The sequence below is a fragment of the Leiobunum rupestre genome, chromosome 9, assembly GCF_980474605.1.
Source record: "Leiobunum rupestre chromosome 9, qqLeiRupe1.1.hap1, whole genome shotgun sequence".
Classification (NCBI taxonomy): domain Eukaryota; kingdom Metazoa; phylum Arthropoda; class Arachnida; order Opiliones; family Sclerosomatidae; genus Leiobunum; species Leiobunum rupestre.
The window spans coordinates 34,080,580-34,100,188 of NC_143392.1; the positions used below are offsets into that span (position 1 = coordinate 34,080,580).

The 19,609-nt window shown below is 39.5% G+C and overlaps 2 protein-coding genes across 4 annotated transcripts in view; both read right to left on the bottom strand.

The window, feature by feature from the left end:
- Mlh1 (DNA mismatch repair ATPase Mlh1) overlaps positions 1–911 on the bottom strand; it is a 211,656-nt gene extending 210,745 nt beyond the window's left edge. Inside the window, exon 1 of one of the 2 annotated variants that reach the window (XM_090158279.1) lies at positions 889–911. The gene's annotated coding sequence lies outside the window, so the exon portion shown is untranslated. Of the gene's footprint in view, positions 1–877 lie in introns of both variants that reach the window. The other variant, XM_090158280.1, reaches the window with a different exon arrangement.
- The window catches only part of LOC149927228 (protein qui-1), a 233,051-nt gene that overhangs the window by 2,374 nt on the left and 211,068 nt on the right, over positions 1–19,609 (bottom strand). For both annotated transcript variants that reach the window (XM_090158274.1, XM_090158275.1), the window contains 9 exons: positions 8,747–9,004; positions 8,542–8,665; positions 6,560–6,747; positions 5,757–6,100; positions 5,503–5,680; positions 5,255–5,445; positions 4,844–5,191; positions 3,503–3,701; positions 1,454–1,690 (listed from right to left, as the gene is read on the bottom strand). In XM_090158274.1, the coding sequence (XP_090014400.1) occupies positions 1,454–1,690; positions 3,503–3,701; positions 4,844–5,191; positions 5,255–5,445; positions 5,503–5,680; positions 5,757–6,100; positions 6,560–6,747; positions 8,542–8,665; positions 8,747–9,004 (2,067 nt within the window). The remainder of the gene's footprint in view (positions 1–1,453; positions 1,691–3,502; positions 3,702–4,843; positions 5,192–5,254; positions 5,446–5,502; positions 5,681–5,756; positions 6,101–6,559; positions 6,748–8,541; positions 8,666–8,746; positions 9,005–19,609) is intronic.

Consider the following 19,609-nt stretch of genomic DNA (forward strand, 5'->3'; position numbering starts at 1 on the left):
ACAAGTTTCATTGGACGAGCATTTACGCTGCACGTTTAACCGGCGGGGGAAAACAATTTTCCCCTTCCGACGGCAGCAGACGCTAAAGCTTCTAACCAATGAAAAATGTACGCGAGAGAATGCACGGTTTTTGACGGCTTGCGTTCTCCTTGTGTGGTGCTGTGTTTGTTGCTCCTAGATGACAGGAAAAAGTGAGTGCAACCACGAAAGCTGGGCGAAAATAATCGTCGCAACAAATGTGCAGAAGGTGCAACACCAAAATGACACTGAACTCAAAAACAACCACTTGGAAAAATTAAATTCAAAATGCAACTCAAATTAGGAAGCTAAAAAAACTAGCAAAGAAATTTAAATTTATATCAAAGAAAAAACCAAATGTTAAGACATTGTGAAAACATTCGCTCACAACTTAAATTATCATGTGATAAAGTACTTGAAATGCGAATCACTGTTAAATACTAGAAAATACCAAGATTTTTGTCCACTACGGAAATTATAATGCCAACTTTTATAATACCAACTTTTATAATACCATTTGTATTAGAAACTTCATACAATGGGTTCAAACGTCAACTATTTCTACGTTTACTCAAAGCTTTGACCATATTGAATGGCTTAGCCATGGGGAAAAGGTCAGTAGTGGGGCTGCATTACAATTTTAACCTGTCACCCTTACTTTAACGCCGGCGGAAGAATTGGGGGCTGAAGTAAGGGGGAAATAACGGTCGAAATAATGTGTGGACGTTTGCATCATATTCGTACAACACCACTCAATAGCTTTTCACCATGACTTCGCTGTGTAGTCTGATTTTTAAACAGTGATATAAAAATATGATAAAATGCAGACTAAATAACAAATTTAATATAATCAACTTACAAGGAGAGTACCCGAGGTGTTTATTGCCGATTTTGTTCAAAGTCGGGCGTAATGTAGACCTATATGAGATATGAAATTTCCCAAAAGGAGACGTTGCACTACCCATTCGATTTGCCACCGAAAATGTTTTTTATCACTTAAAACAAAAATAGGATTTTTTTTCTTATTTTACCCAAAAATTGTTACAATTGTCCAAAACTTGATGAAATTTACCTAAATGTGGTCCAAATTACTCATTTCGTTTTCAAATTTAAAAAAAAATTCGTATGTGAAACCGAGAAAATCCCATGCTTTTTTAAATGGAGATTTTTTTAAGTGATCAAAAACAGTTGCCATGACAAATCGAATGAGTAGTGCGACGTCTCCTTTTGGGAAATTTCATATCTCATATAGGTCTACATTACGCCCGACTTTGAACAAAATCGGCAAAAAAAACCTCGGGTACTCTCCTTGTTAGTGCAATAATTTACTCAACCAAACTGTGAATTTTGCAAATTTGCATCGCAAATAAAAAGCTCAAAAGACGCAAAAACCACAAAATGAACAGTGCAAAGGCTTAAGAAGATTGAAACTGACCTGGAGTTTTGGCCTCTTCGGTGACCGGCGTGACCGGCGGAAGATCTAAGTTGAGTCCCTTGCCAGGGTTGTTGTGAAGCCTCAAGATTGGCACCTGTTGATTGTTGGCGAGATGGACAACCAGAAAACCCACGTTCAAAGAAGTCGACACGTTTAAGAGAGCCAAATGAAGATCCAAAATGGCGATGCGATGACCCGTTTGGCTGTTCCACAACTGCATAGTGTTGTCGTCCGAACCTTTACGCAATAAACAGAATAAATCCCGCCACTTGTAAAATGACGGCGTCATCAAAGAAAATACACAAGAGGAATAGAAACTATGGCTTCCGACGGCCACCTGATCAGGTCATTCAGATCGTAAGATAATCAGATCAGTTTAATATTTTATATTCAACTCACAGGCCACTCTGATTTCAAACGGTATCTTATTCAATATCTCAAGTAACCAATCTCTTCTGATCTGCTATAAAATTTATCACCAGATTCACGATCTGAACTGATCTGCCTAAAATCTTATCACCAGATTCACGGTCTGAACTGATCTGCTATAAATCGTATTACCAGATTAACGGTCTGATCTGATCTACTAAAAATCGTTTTACCAGATTAACGGTCTGATCTGATCTGCTAAAAATCGTATTACCAGATTAACGATCTGATCTGATCTGCTATAAAATGTGCCACCAGATTAACGGTCTGAGCTGATCTGCTATAAATCGTATTACCAGATTAACGGTCTGATCTGATCTGCTAAAAATCGTATTACCAGATTAACGGTCTGAGCTGATCTGCTAAAAATCGTTTTACCAGATTAACGGTCTGATCTGATCTGCTAAAAATCGTATTACCAGATTAACGGTCTGATCTGATCTGCTAAAAATCGTATTACCAGATTAACGGTCTGATCTGATCTGCTATAAATTGTGCCACCAGATTAACGGTCTGATCTGATTTGCTAAAAATCGTATTACCAGATTAACGGTCTGATCTGATCTGCTATAAATTGTGCCACCAGATTAACGGTCTGAACTGATCTCCTATAAATCGTATCACCAGATTAACGGTCTGATCTGATCTGCTAAAAATCTTTTTACCAGATTAACGGTCTGATCTGATCTGCTAAAAATCGTATCACCAGATTCACGGTCTGAGCTGATCTGCTATAAAATGTATCACCAGATTCACGATCTGAACTGATCTGCCTAAAATCTTATCACCAGATTCCCGGTTTGAACTGATCTGCTATGATTATTCTGACCAGACTCAGTTGGCCCATGAAAACCTGTGGAGAGCGAATAAAATTCAACAGTAATTATAATTCCGAAAGGAGTTTAATCAGGTAAAAACGATAACTGTGAGTCATCTGAAATCTGCTCCCATTATGTCTTTTAGTTTCGGATTTAAAATATCTGGATTTCCGTTTAGACAAATATCTACTGATCTGATCATTTCTGGACGTAAATGCGGATAATCTGATATCTGATATCTGACTTATAGATTTTTGCTCGGTTCAAATAACTCAACTGTTATCTGAAAATCGGTTGGAAGAGCTAATTAATGGCGTTTTCCATTGGAGTCCTCTGAGCGCTCCTGGAGCGCTCCTAAATATAAAACGTGTTCCATTGGGACAAAAAGGGCAACTCCAAAAAGGAGGCACGTCTTCCATTGGCACTGTTGCTCCCTCGCGGATTGATCCGAGCTGCCCCAACTCGAGGGACGGGGCAACCAAAAAAGAGCAATTTTTAAGCAAAGTGACTCCGAGAAAAATTCGTATTCCATTGGGAGGGCTGGAAGTCTAGTCCTCCGAGCACCTAGCGGAGTTCTCCGTGGTAGAGCGATGACGTAGAAGGCAAATCCGGATCACGCTCGGAGCAGTCCCAATGGAAAACGCCATAAAACTACGTCGGTGTTTGAAAGTTCACGCTTTTAGGCGATAAACTTCCGGCTATTAAAATTACCGGAAGTTAGTAGTTCTAACAAATCCCGAGATGAATTTTCTATTCCTTTCTGTATTTTCTTTTCCGACTAACTAATTAGAAAATGACGAACCAGAAACGACGATACTGCCATCTAATGTCAATTTGACGGTTTTCACAACTTCCGTGTGTCCCCTGAGGGTGAAATTTTCGGAGCCAGAGATCATGTCCCAAACAATAAGATTGCAATCCATACTGCCAGACACGACCATCGCCGAACTGAAAGGAGCCACTGCGACGCAAGTCACTGGTCCCTCGTGTCCGACTAGAACCTTCAAAAACACACGGTTAATTAATAATTTGGACAATGCGTCCTTTCATGCAAGCCCTACATTCCACTTGAGCCAGCAGCCAAGTTAATTTTTTGGAAAGAGGAAGAGCTCAAATGAAAACCCCTTTAAGAAACTGCAAACTCAACGCAGGTTTTGAGTTTTCACCCAGTTAGCGAAAGCTTTGGTCTCAATTAAAAATTAGTAGCTCTCCATGGTTACTTGGAATCCTGGATGATACACACAGGGAAAGATTCGCTCGCGGCGTCTGTGTAAACTTCATAACCAGGTCGATAATTTTATTCTGATGTTAACAAAGGTTTATAACCCCTTTAAATATTGTACGTGAATTAATCACAAATGTTATAAATTTTAACTATAATTCCAAAGTTTATTATAATAATAATAATAATAATAATAATCAGCTAGGCTAATACCCAAGGCACCACCTTAGGCCTAAGTCATCATGCGACTTTTAAAGCCCTTAATTCAGGTGGCCGGGTTACAATGCGTAGGAGGGTGGTGGCAAGCCCTGCATGCCACGCGTTCGAGCCAACAGCTCCCTACACTAACTATTACCGTTAACCTCAACAAGTTTTTGTGGAAGGGGAAACCGAAGATCTCGGGGGAAAACCCCTTAAACCAGTGGGGAGAGAACTTGCAAACTCTACGCGGAAGGAGTTGTTCCGAGTTTTCACCCAGTGCCACAAGCTGGGATCGAACCCGGCTCCTCTTGCTGCGAGGCGAAAGTGCTAACCACTCCACCACCCCAGAAGTAAATTAACCGATGTTATCGAAATAGCGCTCAGAATTCGTAGTGCGTTTACCTTATGAAAATGATGAGAAAATCGAGTCAAATTAAAGCTAATTTCCATCCCCGTCTTTGAAGCGATAAATTGCACTTGGGAATTGTGAGTGTAGCTATTTATATGTATAAAAAATGGTTTTATATAAAAAAAACGTTTTTTTTTCGGCCTAGGAGGGCGAAAAATTTCTATTTCGAGGTGAAAATATAACTTCATACGGAAAACGCCTCCACCATGGGGAGTATAGCATTCTGATAACTTCGGTTCATTTACTTCTGGTGGTATCCAAAGCAAATTCGTAGATAACTGGAATATTCCTAGAAATGAAACGGAACTCACCTGCGTGAGCTTTCCAGACGCCAATTCCCAAACTTTCAAAGACATATCTTGGGAACCCGTGACGATGGTATGGCAGTCGTAGGTGACAGTGTAGCAGAGGATGGCGTCACTGTGGCTGACGCTCTTTTCATTCTCCATGTCCATCAGTGGCCAGAATTTCAAACTGTTTCCTCCAACGGCGAACACGAAATTGGAATGTAAAATAACTTGGGCCATGGCCTTGGTGCTAACGGACATTTGCTGCCCGGTATCGGACAGCCACAGACGATGCAGTCCGTGGCCGTCTACCGATAAGACTCGCCTGCTATCGGCCGAGACCGCAACCGCGGTGATTCTGTACTGATGTTCCTGAGAAAGCGATGTAAATTACAGCTTCAGTGACACCCACGATCTATTCAAAGTCCATCTTACTTTGAAAGACGATACGACTAGACCTATGGTCAGCCCCCAGACCCTGACCGTCATGTCCTCCGAGCCGGACACCGCGAACAACCCGTTGGGAGCGAATGTTAGGCACGTGATTGCCCCGACGTGACCTTCCAGACTCGTGGTCATATCCCCGCTATTCGTTTGCCACAATTTGCAACTGCCGTCTTTGGAACCTGAAGAAGAATGCCTTAGATTATTCTGAAACGTTAACGTTCGTAGCGATCGCGTACCGGATATGGCCAAGCTTCCGTCTCTGGATACGGCGATGGCGGTAACTGGTTCCTTGTGATCTTCCAGCTTCCGGTGCTTGTGTTTCTGATGCATTCGAGGCTTCTTCGGTCGGTAGAAACTCCAAACGATTACTTTGTTTCCACCGGCCGTAATTAGAAAGCCGTCTTGTTCTTGAGCCTAAAAAAAGAATAATTCGTTGAAGCAAGGTATTCGCGCTACTTCCAGCAATAGGAAGGACATTCGGGGTGCTCACCTGAGCGGCCACTATGGGTTCGGAATGGCCCGCGAGGACTTGAATCCGTTTGGCCGAGTGAATATCGAAGACGAAGCATTTCCCGCTGGCGTTGCCGATGACGCATCTGCAGTTGTCCTTGGCGAAGGTGGTGACCGTCACCCGCCCGGAGTGATCCTCCAGCGAATGGACGTCGGAGCCGGTAGTCAATGACCGCACGTGGACGCTATTGTCTTCGCAGGTGAGCAGCAGGAAGGTGCTGTCTCCCGAAATGTTCATGTGGCAAATGGGCGAATGAAGGCAAATGGAGTTGAGCAAGCTGAAATCCTCCAGACTCCAAATCAAAACCGTTTTGTCCGCCGAACCTACGAAGACGGAACGAATTAAATGCGCGTTTAGACGTTTGTTGCAGCGACAACGTATTTTAAACGCTGCCTTCTGAAGAGGAAGGAGAAATACGTTCGAGAGTCGTAACGTCCACGAAAAATGAAACCGCCCGCGGAGTTTCCGTGCTACACGCGAAGTTTTCCTTTTTCGGTCAATTTGCTCGGACAGTGGCAGTTGAAAGAACGAGACGCGTTATCCGATTGATCGATGGCTTCCCAGTCTCATTTGCCAGCGGGAGAAAAGGACAGACCAAGATGGATGACATTCGTTCGGGTTCCTCGGCCAGAAAAGGTATTCGCGACCGAAATACGGCACGCGCGCTACCGTCCGAATTAAGTCGTCAAGATAGACCGTGTCTTCGAAAGGACGTTAATTAAGACAAAACGGCTGCTCGTGCCTTTTCATTTCGTTTGACAGATGGCGCTGAAGAATTTTACCTGTGGCGAAAATGTCGTCCCCGCTATTGACGGCGATACAGCTGATGACTCCGCGGTGTCTTTCGAGCTTCTGTACCACTTCGCCCGTGTCTAGGCGCGACACGATGGCGACCCCGATCTCGGAGCCGCTCAGAACCAGGCTTTCCGATATCGTCGTGGTTAAACAAAGGACCCCCGCGATGTGATGACTGAAAATGAGACGAAACTCGTTACTTTCCGAAGGTATAAGCCAATCCTAATTTCTTATGGCAAACGCCAATGCGTGTGTCACCATCTATAGATGCATTGCTGAACTAGAGCTCTGCGTAACAGATAAATTAACTGACAAAATTTCGATTAATCGTAAATATTTGTTTAACTTTTTATTTATGGATATTATCCATGGATAACGATTTAACATGCAAAAAAATAATTTATATTTTCGGATAATTGTAGGTTAAGGATAAAAATAAAATAAGTGGTTAATTTTTATACAAACGCCGAGCTCTATGCTGAACTATTATTAAAAGAGCCATAAGGTATAGTTTGAATTTTACTAGTTTATCGGTCGGGCTCCGGAAATAGGGCTTGAAAACTCCAAGTATGTGATTGGCCGGATCTACTATCCTTCTATCTATTCACCCACATTTTTTCAAACACCAGTGTGGCCCTTTAATCAAGCTCTTTGGATTCTAGAAACTGTGGTTTAGCAACGACTCTAGAGATGGCGGTAGTGTAATTAACAAATGTCGTCTGTTATGACAGGAATTTACAATAGGGGAATCTCTAGTTTATTTCTACCAATGTAGGTGGTGAGATGGGTTAATTAAATCAAGAACGCATAGAAGTAACTAAGAGCTATGGAAATATGAAATGTAGCCACCATGAAGTTATATTTCTCAAACTCTGGGAATTGACTTTCGCCCTCAAGTGCCTACATTTTCATATAGTTGTGAAAAATTTAGTGTACAAATTCTAATTTATTATTTTTATTTATTGCTATTATTACTATTTTATAATTATAAAGTATAGTACTTCAGTCAGCAAATGCAAATTAAAAAATTATCGTTCCATTTTTTAATCTTAACTTTTTCATTTCCAAGATGGCGCCACAGACAGATTTTTAAGTTTAAGATCGTGGCAGCTAGGAGAAACAAACACAGCACCCCTCCATCGACAAACTACACAACGAGAACGCAACCCGTCAAACGTCGTGCATTTTCTTGCGTACAGTTTTCATTGGCTAGACGCTTTAGCGCCTGCTGCCGTCGGAAGGGGGAAATTCGGAAATTTTCTTCCCCCTTGGACGTAAAACATTCAGCGTAAAGGTTCATCCAATGAAATTTGTACACAACACTGCGTTAGCGTCTTTAAAGGCTAGCTGCGTTCTCCTTGTGTTTGTTGCTCCTAGCTGTCAGCAGGTAATAATGCATGGACCAAGAATCACTGCTCCCGATATTTTGACATGGTAGGCGTGGCCTAACTCGGAAGGCTTACCAAAGTACGCCAGCCGCTTTGAAGCGCCTCAAGAATTCTGTTCAACTATCACTACGAGAATATTAGTCGGGGCCTAGGCGACAGTACGTGCGATAAAGTTAGGTTAGAAATGAAATGGATTCCAGTGAATTTGATTAAAAAACCTTAAAAATATACGGCTTACTGGTTACTTATACTTAACACCATTACTTAAACTTTTAAAGAACCAATTTATAAAAAAAAGGTTAAAAACTCACTAAGCCTAATAATTTAATCGACAACAACGGCGCCGTTTTGTCAAAATTAAACGTAGACGCTCCAGCTTCTCTATGAAACTACGCCGGAAATCGACTTCAGCGACGCCAAGTTTGTCCACATTGAACTAAAATTAATCGTGATTTTCCTATTCCCAGTATTCACGCGTGCTTTTTAAATCTTGAACAGTGAGTCCCATGGATAATGTTATGGTGTATAGTTCTTAGTCACTTGTACGCGTTCTTGGTGAAATGAATTGTGATATCAGTTACCTGAGTCTATGCCTAATATGTCCAGTGCTCAAGTCCCAGATTATAACGTCAGTATCTTCGGAACCGCTGACCAACCAGCGACCAGATGTGGTGATATGTAGGCACGTGATGTTAGCTTTATGACCTATGGCAGGTAAATACGATAAATTCAAGGTACAAAATGGAGGACCCAAAATAATGGGTCAATGGCGAATAGGAAAGGTACCTTTGAAGGTCCGAACTTGGTTGCGGGAAGGCAGATTGTACTCGTAGATTGTCTTGTCCGAGGAGCTACACAGGACGTGCTGCGAGTCGGGAGTGGCCACCATGTGGGTAATCTGGTGCGGGCAGGTCATGGCCGTGATCTGCGAGGGCAAGGCCAAGTTGAGCCACGAGTTTTGAGGCACGAGGAGCGAAGTTGACCGGTTATTGCACCACTGCAATGCCTGACTGACCAGCGAGTCTAAGACGGCCGAAGAACACTCTAGAGAAAAAACGGCCCAATCGGATCCAATTAATTTGAAGCCTGCGATAGTCTACGCTATTTGGTAAACAGTCTTACAGCGTTCGATTCAAACGATTAAATCTCGATTCAAAAGAATATATCTCGATTCCAATGATTAAATCTCGATTCAAAAGATTAAATCACGATTCCAATGATTAAATCTCGATTCAAAAGATTAAATCTCGATTCAAAAGATTAAATCTCGATTCCAATGATTAAATCTCGATTCCAATGATTAAATCTCGATTCCAATGAGGAAATCTCGATTCCAATGATTAAATCTCGATTCAAAAGATTAAATCTCGAATCCAATGATTAAATCTCGATTCAAAAGATTAAATCTCGATTCCAATGATTAAATCTCGATTCCAATGATGAAATCTCGAATCCAATGATTAAATCTCGTTTCCAATGATTAAATCTCGATTCCAATGATTAAATCTCGATTCCAATGATGAAATCTCGATTCCAATGATGAAATCTCGATTCCAATGATTAAATCTCGATTCAAATGATTAAATCTCAATTCAAATGATTAAATCTCGATTCAAATGATTAAATCTCGATTCAAATGATGAAACCTCGATTCAAATGATTAAATCTCGATTCAAATGATGAAACCTCAATTCAAATGATGAAATCTCAATTCAAATGATTAAATCTCGATTCAAATGATTAAATCTCGATTCAAATGATCAAACTCGATTCAAATGATCAAATCTCGATTCAAACGATGAAATCTCGATTCAAACGATGAAATCTCGATTCAAACGATGAAATCTCGATTCAAACGATGAAATCTTGACTTAATCATTTTAATTAATAAATATCGGTTCAAATGATTAAATCGCGCTTCAAATTATTAAATCTCAGCTTAATCATTGGGATTATTATATCATCACTACAATGGTTAAAATGATTAAATCACGATTGAAATAATTAAATAGTGACTAAACTTTCAATCATTTACCCACAATAATAGTGACCTCCCCCTCGGTCAAGAACCACAATATAATGTCTCTCCTGTAAATATATCCGAAGCAAACAAAACACCATCAAAGCAGAAGCTTATTTACTTCCTTTTGAGCTCGCCATTGAAAACTTTCCCACTGATAGGGGGACAAAAAATGTTTAGAGCTCTAAAAACGAAGGAATAAAGTTTCCTCAGTCGACGTGACTACACTTCCGATGCCGGATATATAAATACTAAGGCCTACGGAGGATAAGAATGAGAAGAAAAGCCCTCTGTCGAGACAACTGACCAAAGGCGAAAGAACCGTTTTAAACCCGTCCCAAAAAAGGGACGTAAGGAAAAAAGTGTTTCCACTTTTCTGAAAGGCCTACAATCGTCCACGGAAGAAAGTCTGGGAACTCCCAAAAGGTGTTGAAGAGTTCCTACCTGTACACGTCCATTACGGACAAAAGGATGGCGACTCGAGTCTTCGTTGTTACCCGAAAACAGGTATTTGGAATCCGTCCAGATAAAAAGGAAGACATTTGGCCCTCATCTTATAGAAATCTCGCGACTGGGGTCTTGAACTCCAAACACGTTCGATCTCTCAAAGGAGGTCCATTTGATACCGACGCGCTCATCACGGGAAAGCTCTTAAATTGACCATCTCCGTACCTTCACCTCCATTTCGTTCAAACGTTTTCGTACTTTCAAAAGCGTATAATATATCTCTTAAAGGGAGTATATAACCCTCCTTGTTTGGTAGGGTGCGCCATAGCTTCTCTCTTTTCTCGCTCATGGCGCTAGTCTAGAACGATAGTAGTAACACCCAATTCTTCTATTAGAGGAAGCGTGCCCGCCCTGAAGAGGTTTTCTCACTTAAAACCTTTATCGTCTCATATTTAGTGTTTATTTGTTAAATGCACCCTTAATTAACATATAAACATCAATAACCGAGCTATAAATTAATTATGTTAAAAATAGTTTGGATATTTATTCAAATATAATTTCGTAATAATGAGTTACGTGGTTTTAGATTCACGAAAGGCGTTCTAGTAGATATGAGAAATTAACGAACTACCAAAGCGGGGATACTTTAAGTGGGATAATTCCTCAAAACCGCTGTAATTCACACTACGTATAACACGTGGTTAGAAAAATGAGGGGAGGGAATTATGTATTGCCCCAAATTCCTGAAAAGGTTATACTCCCTTTAAGAGAGAAGTATCCTATTTTTCTAGAACGTTAATTTTGTTCGCTTGAAACAAGTACCTTAGCAGGCTCACGTTGTTTTAAAATTCGTTTCGAGGGAAAAATTATATCCCTCGACCGGATTGGCAGGTCACTCTTTTAAAGAGTGTCCTAATAATCATGATTAAAAATTTCATCAAGATTTAATCATTTTTAATCTTTGTACAGTCAAAGCTACTGATTTAAATTCAATCAGATTTAATCATGATTTAATCACGCGTAGGGTGTCCTAATAGTCATGGCTGTGAACTGCCCCTCGCCTCGATCAAATATCCAAATTTGGATCGAATTTTGAATCATAATCAAGATGTAATTGGATATAAATGAATATAACACATTTTTGGATAGAAATTTCAATCAAAGTCGAATATGAATCTTTATAATTTTGAATAAGATTTTATCCACTATTTTCGTTGGGGATTTCAATCAAAGTCAAATATAGGTTTGTAAAATTTTGGATATAATTTTGAATCAAATTGGATCCACCATTTTCTTTAGGAATTTCGAACCACACTATCGTAAGCTATTACATCGATAAAATATTGGTTTTTAATAAATATATATCGCAAAGCAGTGCAAACTTTCAAGTAAAGTATATTTTGTAGTAAATTTTGGCTGCATTCGGTAACGCGCAAACGTTGCTCAGTAAATTAATCTGCTGATAGAGCAGCTCTTTCTGTTATTTGCCTTTAACATAATGGATCGAATGATAGTTATATTTAGAGGCCTGCGCCGATCTGATAAGGGTTGGCGGCGGCGTTTGACCCAAAATATACCGGCGGCGGTGGCGTACGCCGGCGTTTAGGCCTACGGCGGCGGCGTCTTCGGCGTGGCCAAAATGACCGGCGGCGGCGGCGTACGCCGGCGTTTGTGTAAATTTTGGAGCTATTTTTTGTAGCGACAGTTTAAAAAACACGCGACCAGAAGGGCACGGGCAAATACCAACTCGTACTAGTCCTTCCATGGACTAATTAATGTACTTCACACAGGTACGCCCCGTTTCCGAATATTTGCTTCGGACGATTGTTAAATGTGCGCGCTGGCGGCGGAGTTAGGAACTAACGGAAAACTAGGGTCAACTAGGGGGGGGGGAACATATCGATAAACCAAGCAACATTTAAATTTAAAGGGAATTAAAATGTGGATAAGCTTTAGTTATATTAGTGACTCTCTCTATAGCCAAGATAACAATGCTGGAATCTATTGACGCTAAGTGAAAATGCTATAACTCTGCGTCAACCGAAATCCGAAAACCAAAATTTGACGTTCGACGTCGTGTTCAAATGTCGATATTTCGCGTAAATGGAAACCAAGCTTAATATACCAAAAAAAATAGTGTATAAATAAACAAGTTGGCAAGCCAAAATATACCTCTCCTCGGAAGCATTGTCCCTAGTGGTATTAATTTCTCGAGATGACCCTCTAAGTTATATCTCCCCAATTCAGAGTTATTTACTAATAACGTAATCCTGGTTCAATCCCGCCCGGTATAAAATTTTAATTTGAATTATAATAATTGAAACGAAACCACCGAGATTAATTTGTTCAGAATATTATAAATTAAGTAGTAACAACAGTGAGTTAGACGAACTAGAACAACGCACAATTGAATTTAACCCTATTTACAGAAAAATTTAATCAGTTAAATGTTATACGAAGCAAACTTTAATAAAAGAAATATCTACAGAGGATATTTGAATTTTTATCGCTTACGATATAACAACACAGAAAACCTTCTTTAAACCACTTCACACGAAAAAATGATAATTAAAGCCAACAATACTGCCCAAAAGCTCAACACAATCATAATTAAAATACAACTAGCGGTATTAATTTCTCGAGATGACCCTCAAAGTTATATCTCCCCAATTCAGAGTTATTTACTAATAACGTAATCCCGGTTCAATCCCGCCCGGTATAAAATTTTAATTTGAATTAAAATAATTGAGACGAAACAACCGAGATTAATTTATTCGGAATATTATAAATTAAGTAGTTACAACAGTGAGTTAGACGTACTAAAACAATGCACAATTGACTTTAACCCTATTTACGGTACAAGTTTAGCAGTTAAATATAATACGAAGCCAATTTTAATGAAAGAAATATCTACAGAGGGTATTTGTATTTTTGTCGCTTACGAAATACTTGCCGCATAGTTAACGCTCATTTTATTTCAACGTTCGCCCGATCAAGATACCGTAGATATCTGGTAGTGGACGACTCGTAGACTGTCGGAACCATCCTGTTGACGTTGTGACACATACCGCATGAAAAAGACCAAAACCGTCCAATTTCCAATATCATATAATGACTCGCACACCCAGGATATCAATGACTGCATTAGGAATCGTAGATTTCCAAATATCCACACCACCAAAAAACTTATTAACAAGAAGCGAAAAACGTACCATTCACAAAGCACAGAAAGCCACTTGACTAAACGTATATCAATAAATGACCGTAGAGGGAATAGTTAGGGTTCTTTATAAATAAACACAAACGAACCCAATTGATGAACTGTATTAAACATCTTAATCAGCCGAGAAAACGTTTAAAATAAATTACGACCGAGATGAAAACCAGACCAACTCGATATGTTGTTAATAAATGAATTATTAAGCTTGAAAACCAATAGGCTAAACCTAATAGATAAGAATATACGACTGAAAAAACTAAATAAATTACAAAAAACTAACGGGTTCTACCCTTTATCTTATCTGCTGACTGCGCTAAAACAAGATTTGACCATTAAATGTTTTGAAAATGCGACGTATACACTTTGAAGGTTCCGTCAAAAGTTATCCTTTCCCAAACGTAAAGGTTCTCAAAACATTAATACACAAAAAATAAGTAAAAAGGTTCCTCCAAAAAATGAACCATTTTGCGGAAGAAGTAAATAATTTTAAAAGAATAAAAGATAAAACAAATATACAACCGCAAAAATAAAACGTCAAATAATAGAAGAAAAAAATCTTTAACTCCATTCATTAAAAAAACCCTAAACAAAAGTATCAAATTGAAATAAAGCACCTTATTATATTAAACAAGATTAAGTCTTTATAATTTTTTCGTAAAAAAACCACATTAGGCCTTCACAATTTCATTCGTAAAAAAATTCAAGACTTTGTTAACTATTATGCTTACAATGAGTGTCTTATTTGCAGGATAGCTTGAAGTTATCGTTGGTTCTGTGGTAGAGCGCTCGACTGCCTAACTGAACGGCCCGGGTTCGAAACCTGGGTGACGCATTTGTTTTTAATCAAATGAGAAATCGCTAAATTAGAATTTCTTCGATGCAATAATTTAAATCTTCCACGAAATCTTGCTCTATTTCAATTAAACCAAAATTTCATACTCTATTAAATACGCTTTCGATAAAGCTGAAGGTCTAATTTTCAATGAAACGTAATAAGTGTCGGTGGTTCTGTGGTAGAACGTCCGCCTGTCAAACAGGCGGTCTCGGGTTCGAAACCCGCCCGATGCGATCGCAAATTGATACTAAGACGAATACCGTGAACAATTGGTAGAAACCCTGCCATTGGATGTTGGGAGGTAGCATTACACTCAGCACTCGGTCCGTCCCAAAAGTCAATAAGAAAGAGTTGGAGAGATATACCACCCGTACATACACACCACAAACTCAACACCCACAAACGTCATAACAATAACACAACATTACCACCCTACACATAAACATTACAATAGCGAAATATCCAAACCACTGAATTAAACCTGTCGTGACGGCGAGCGTTGACGAAAAAGAAACCACCAAACCAGCCCCGACTGCAAATTAATCCGTTAACGCTCACCGTCCCACGGTGGTTTTGCAAACACAGTTTTTCGACTTTGTTCCCTAATTACTAGCAACTGCGAACGCAGAGATCTCGAGAAACTGCGTACGCAGTGATTACACTTTGCACCGAAAATGCGAACGCGTTCGCAGTCCTGACAGACAGACACACCCACAGACCCTCGCACAGACCCACCCACAGACAGACACGGTCGTTGTATAACCCCTCCTAGGGGACTTTGTCCCCTCGGAGAGGTAAAAAGGAAACGGCGGTGCGCCGTTCTTTGTATCGGCGGTGGCGGCGTCGTGCGCCGATTTTCGAACAATCGGCGGCGGCGGCGGCGCAAGCTTCTAGTTCTATTGTTTTGTACATAATATTGCAAAGTAATGACGAAAAAAGAATGAAATCATTAAATATTATTTAAAATAAAACATTTCAATCTAAATTATTATTATACGTGGAAATTTTAATCAAGCGTTTGTACACACGAGGTAGGCGCCATTTCACAAATTTAGTAATGGTTAAAGAAAAGGGTTCAGAAAGAATGCTCAACGGTTTCAACCATTGAGTTGAGAATAATCTAGAGCCCCAGACCGGATTCTCTGCATAGGCCTTAAGCTTATCATTAGTGGCAACGGGACTGAAAATCTTTATCGCCTGGCGCCTTCTGTTGATAATATTAAACAGCCTTTGACAGAGCATTAATGTCACGTGGACTTGCAGGCGTGCGCAGTCTGGCGCCAGACGAGAATGCATTGTAGAAGGTAAATTATAAAGTTCCTTGATTTTCAGTCCCATTGCCACTTATGGAGAAAATCCGGTCCCGGCTCTATATTATTTTCAACTCAATGAATTCAACTAAAATATGTTTCTTCTCTGTTGAATCTTACTGAACGCCATATTTTGATTTTAAAATATGGTAATATGAATATTGAGATTTAAAAAAAATACTTAAACATTAATTTTATTCTTTAAACACCGTAGCCTACGTGATTTATCACCATGGCATATTCTTTAGACAAGGCCTGAGCAGTAGATTCGACGTACACGCGCACCTAGTGGCAATTTGCGGCGAATTTGAAAGACCATGTAGGGGCTTTGATTAATTACGTAGGTAGTGAAAGGATACTTCTAGTGCTCGGAATTGTTTATTCATTATCCACAAATTTTCCGATTTATTTAAAAGACGTTGGTAAAAAGAATATAATTTTAACTTTTTACGCAACCAAGCATTTATTTGAATAAAAGTGGTATTTATTTAAATAATTGTTTGTTTTATTTAAATAATAGGCTTATTCTCTTTCGATTATTTAAAAATTTTACAATTTTTATTCAACTATTGGTTATTTAAATAAATATTATTTAAATATCGCCGAGCTTATTTTATTCATGGATAAAAATTAATCGACTGCCGAGCACTAGATACTTCTCTCGGCAAAGATGTTTTATACACTTCTCATACTGTTTCAGATGAACATTTGATCTCATCCGCAGTGAATGTAATTTACAGTTTAAAACGAATTTCCTCGGGTGAAACTGGCAATGGTGTTGGCCAAATTGTTGCCTGTTCCGTTCGTTGATACGATAAAAAGAAACAAGCCAAAGCTCTCCCCCCAAATATCGCCATCTAGTAGAGAAAGAGTTGGTGTTAAAAGGCGAAACGCGAAAGATTTTTCCTCTCTCCGTTCTCTCTTTGGCCGATTTCCTTTTATTGCCAATTGTCGCGATGTCGTTATCAAAGCTTAGACGACAGCCATGACCTCCGAAGAAGGCGTACTCTCCCCCTGGTGGTCGTCTCAAAACAAAAAGCGCCACGACGGAGAAAGCCATTAAGGGAACGACGCTTGACCATTTGTCTCCCCGAGACGGGTTAAGAGGTCAAATTGACTGGACTCGACGACTTTTTGTTCTTATTCCCTTTGTCCACACACTCACACATTGCGGGGAGAGGCGGTTCTTTCATTAAAGTCATTGAGACATCGTCTTCTACCTGGGAAATTGTTTCTCAGCTGAATCCTAAAGACTGTAATTGAAAATGGTTGCTCAGGGTGTTTTTTTCACGACTTCTCACAAATAATCGATATACCGTAAAGCTTGTTTTCCACTAGCGCGCGTCATAATGTTATTTTCTTTACGCGCGTAGAAACCTTTGAACGTTTCAAAGCTGAGAAACGCGTCCTTGCGCGCGCCAGTGGAAAACAAGCGTAAAGGCGGATGCACACATAGCCTTCGCGCGCGAAATTTCGCTGGCAAATCGCGTCGCGTCGCGTGACTTAAATAGAATGCAAGTCATGGCGCATGGGCGCGTGCGCGAAAATTCGCAGGCGAAATCGCTTGCGAACCGTATGTGTGTTTGGGCCTTTAGAGTGTAAGACGCCAGAGGCGTTTAACTGTAAAAGCCCAAAATAACTTCCTCTTCATTTTCTTAATCACTTTCGCGTAGGCCAAATCGTGTAAATTAACATTTCCCTGGACACGAGTGTATTTCGACTTCCTGGATCCAATCCAAAGTGGGCCTGAAACAGGGTTGCCCGTTGTGCCCAGTTCTCTTCGCTCTATACCTGGAACCGCTTGATCCTGCACTCTCCGGATCGGGACTTGAATTTCATCGCAACATCCGTCCTGAGCTGAAATTTCGTAAACCTTGACTGGCCAATATTTCGCGGATGATGTGAATACAATATCTGAGACTGTGGAAGATCTTCAAAGCCTTCGGAAGCGAAAAACCTAAAATTATCCAGCTCTCAGGTAATAATAACTCTAACGCCGTATTTCAACCGTTGTACCTTCAGGGCTCACCGGTTCAATTCTTTACTCAGATTGATTAACTACACTCTTAAAAATAAAGGCGTTATAAAGGTGTTTAAGGGTGTTATAATGGTTTGAAAGGGGTGTGAAAATGGTGTATAGCCTCTTGTTAAGGAATGAAAAAAGTCTCGAAAGGGTGTTATAAAGGGGTGGGATAGGTTTAAACACCATTATTACACCTTTTGTGGGAGTTACACTACACCCTGTAGGGCAAAAGTAAGGTGTTAAAAGAGCATATAATAAAGAGGTTTTATCTTACAAAAAAGGTGTTTAGGGACACCTTAAAAGCGCCCTTGTAAAGGATTACCTCTACACAGTAGCGGCGCTAAGGGTGGGCTGAAATGGGCTTTAGCCCCCCTGCATTTCTGAGAGGGGCCACATATTTATATTAAAAGGGCCACATATTTATAATTAAGAGGCCACATATTTTAATTTATGAATTTTCATTATCTCTAGAAATTTGTTTTATTGCGAAGAAACGTTTTTCTGGAAAAAATCTTTCAAAATCAATTTGTTTACTCAAAAAGGTAGTAGACCATAAACATATAGATTCGGGAGGAAGGAAATTGAGATAAAGTTGAAAAGAAAGGGGCTTATGGGAATTTAGGCAAATATCCCAGGCATGCACGTGTCCCCTCCAGGTCAGATACAAGGTCAGTAGGGGTCCAGAAAACGCGACGAGAGCCGCAACAATAAAACGACCTTGCTCTTCTCGCTTCCTGGAAAATTTTGTGTTTTTTCGATTTCACCATTTTGCGAAATATGGTCAATCCAAGGTTCCCACTAAGGGCCACAAAATTCTTAGGGCCAGGGGCCACAAAATAATTAGCCCACCTGTGAAAAAACCTTAGCGCCGCTACTGCCTCTACACCACCATATACTACGAATATTGAAAAATAAATGGTATTAGAAGCACCTTTTATACTGTTAAAAACACGCTTTTGAAGATCGAAGTGACACCCATAAATGATTAGATTACACTGTTTATGTTCTAATTAGCACCTTTTAAGATCTGAATTAACACCTCTCGGGATCCAAATTAACACCGATTTGCCAAAGTGTTAATATGCCTTTTTAAGAGTTAAATCACACCTTTAAGAGTGTAAATAAGCCCTTTTGTTAGAGTAAAATCACATGTTTAAAAGTGTTAATACGCCTTTTTTAAGAGATAAATAGCACCTTTTAAGGTGTTAATAGGTCCTTTTGTTAGAGTTAAATAGCACCTTCGAAAGTATTAATACGCCCTTTTTAAGAGTTAAATAGCATCTATAAAGGTGTTAATAGGCCCTTTTGTTAGAGTTAAATAACACCTTTAAAAGTGTTAATACGCCTTTGTAAGTGTTAAAACACATCTTTAAAAGTGTTAATAAGCCCTTTTGTTAGAGTTAAATAACACCTTTAGAAGTGTTAATACGCCTTTTTAAGAGTTAAAACACATCTTTAAGAGTGTTAATAAGCCCTTTTTAAGAGTTAAATAACACCTTTAGAAGTGTTAATACGCCTTTTTAAGTGTTAAAACACATCTTTAAAAGTGTTAATAAGCCCTTTTGTTAGAGTTAAATAACACCTTTAGAAGTGTTAATACGCCTTTTTAAGAGTTAAAACACATCTTTAAGAGTGTTAATAAGCCCTTTTTAAGAGTTAAATAACACCTTTAGAAGTGTTAATACGCCTTTTTAAGTGTTAAAACACATCTTTAAAAGTGTTAATAAGCCCTTTTGTTAGAGTTAAATAACACCTTTAGAAGTGTTAATACGCCTTTTTAAGAGTTAAAACACA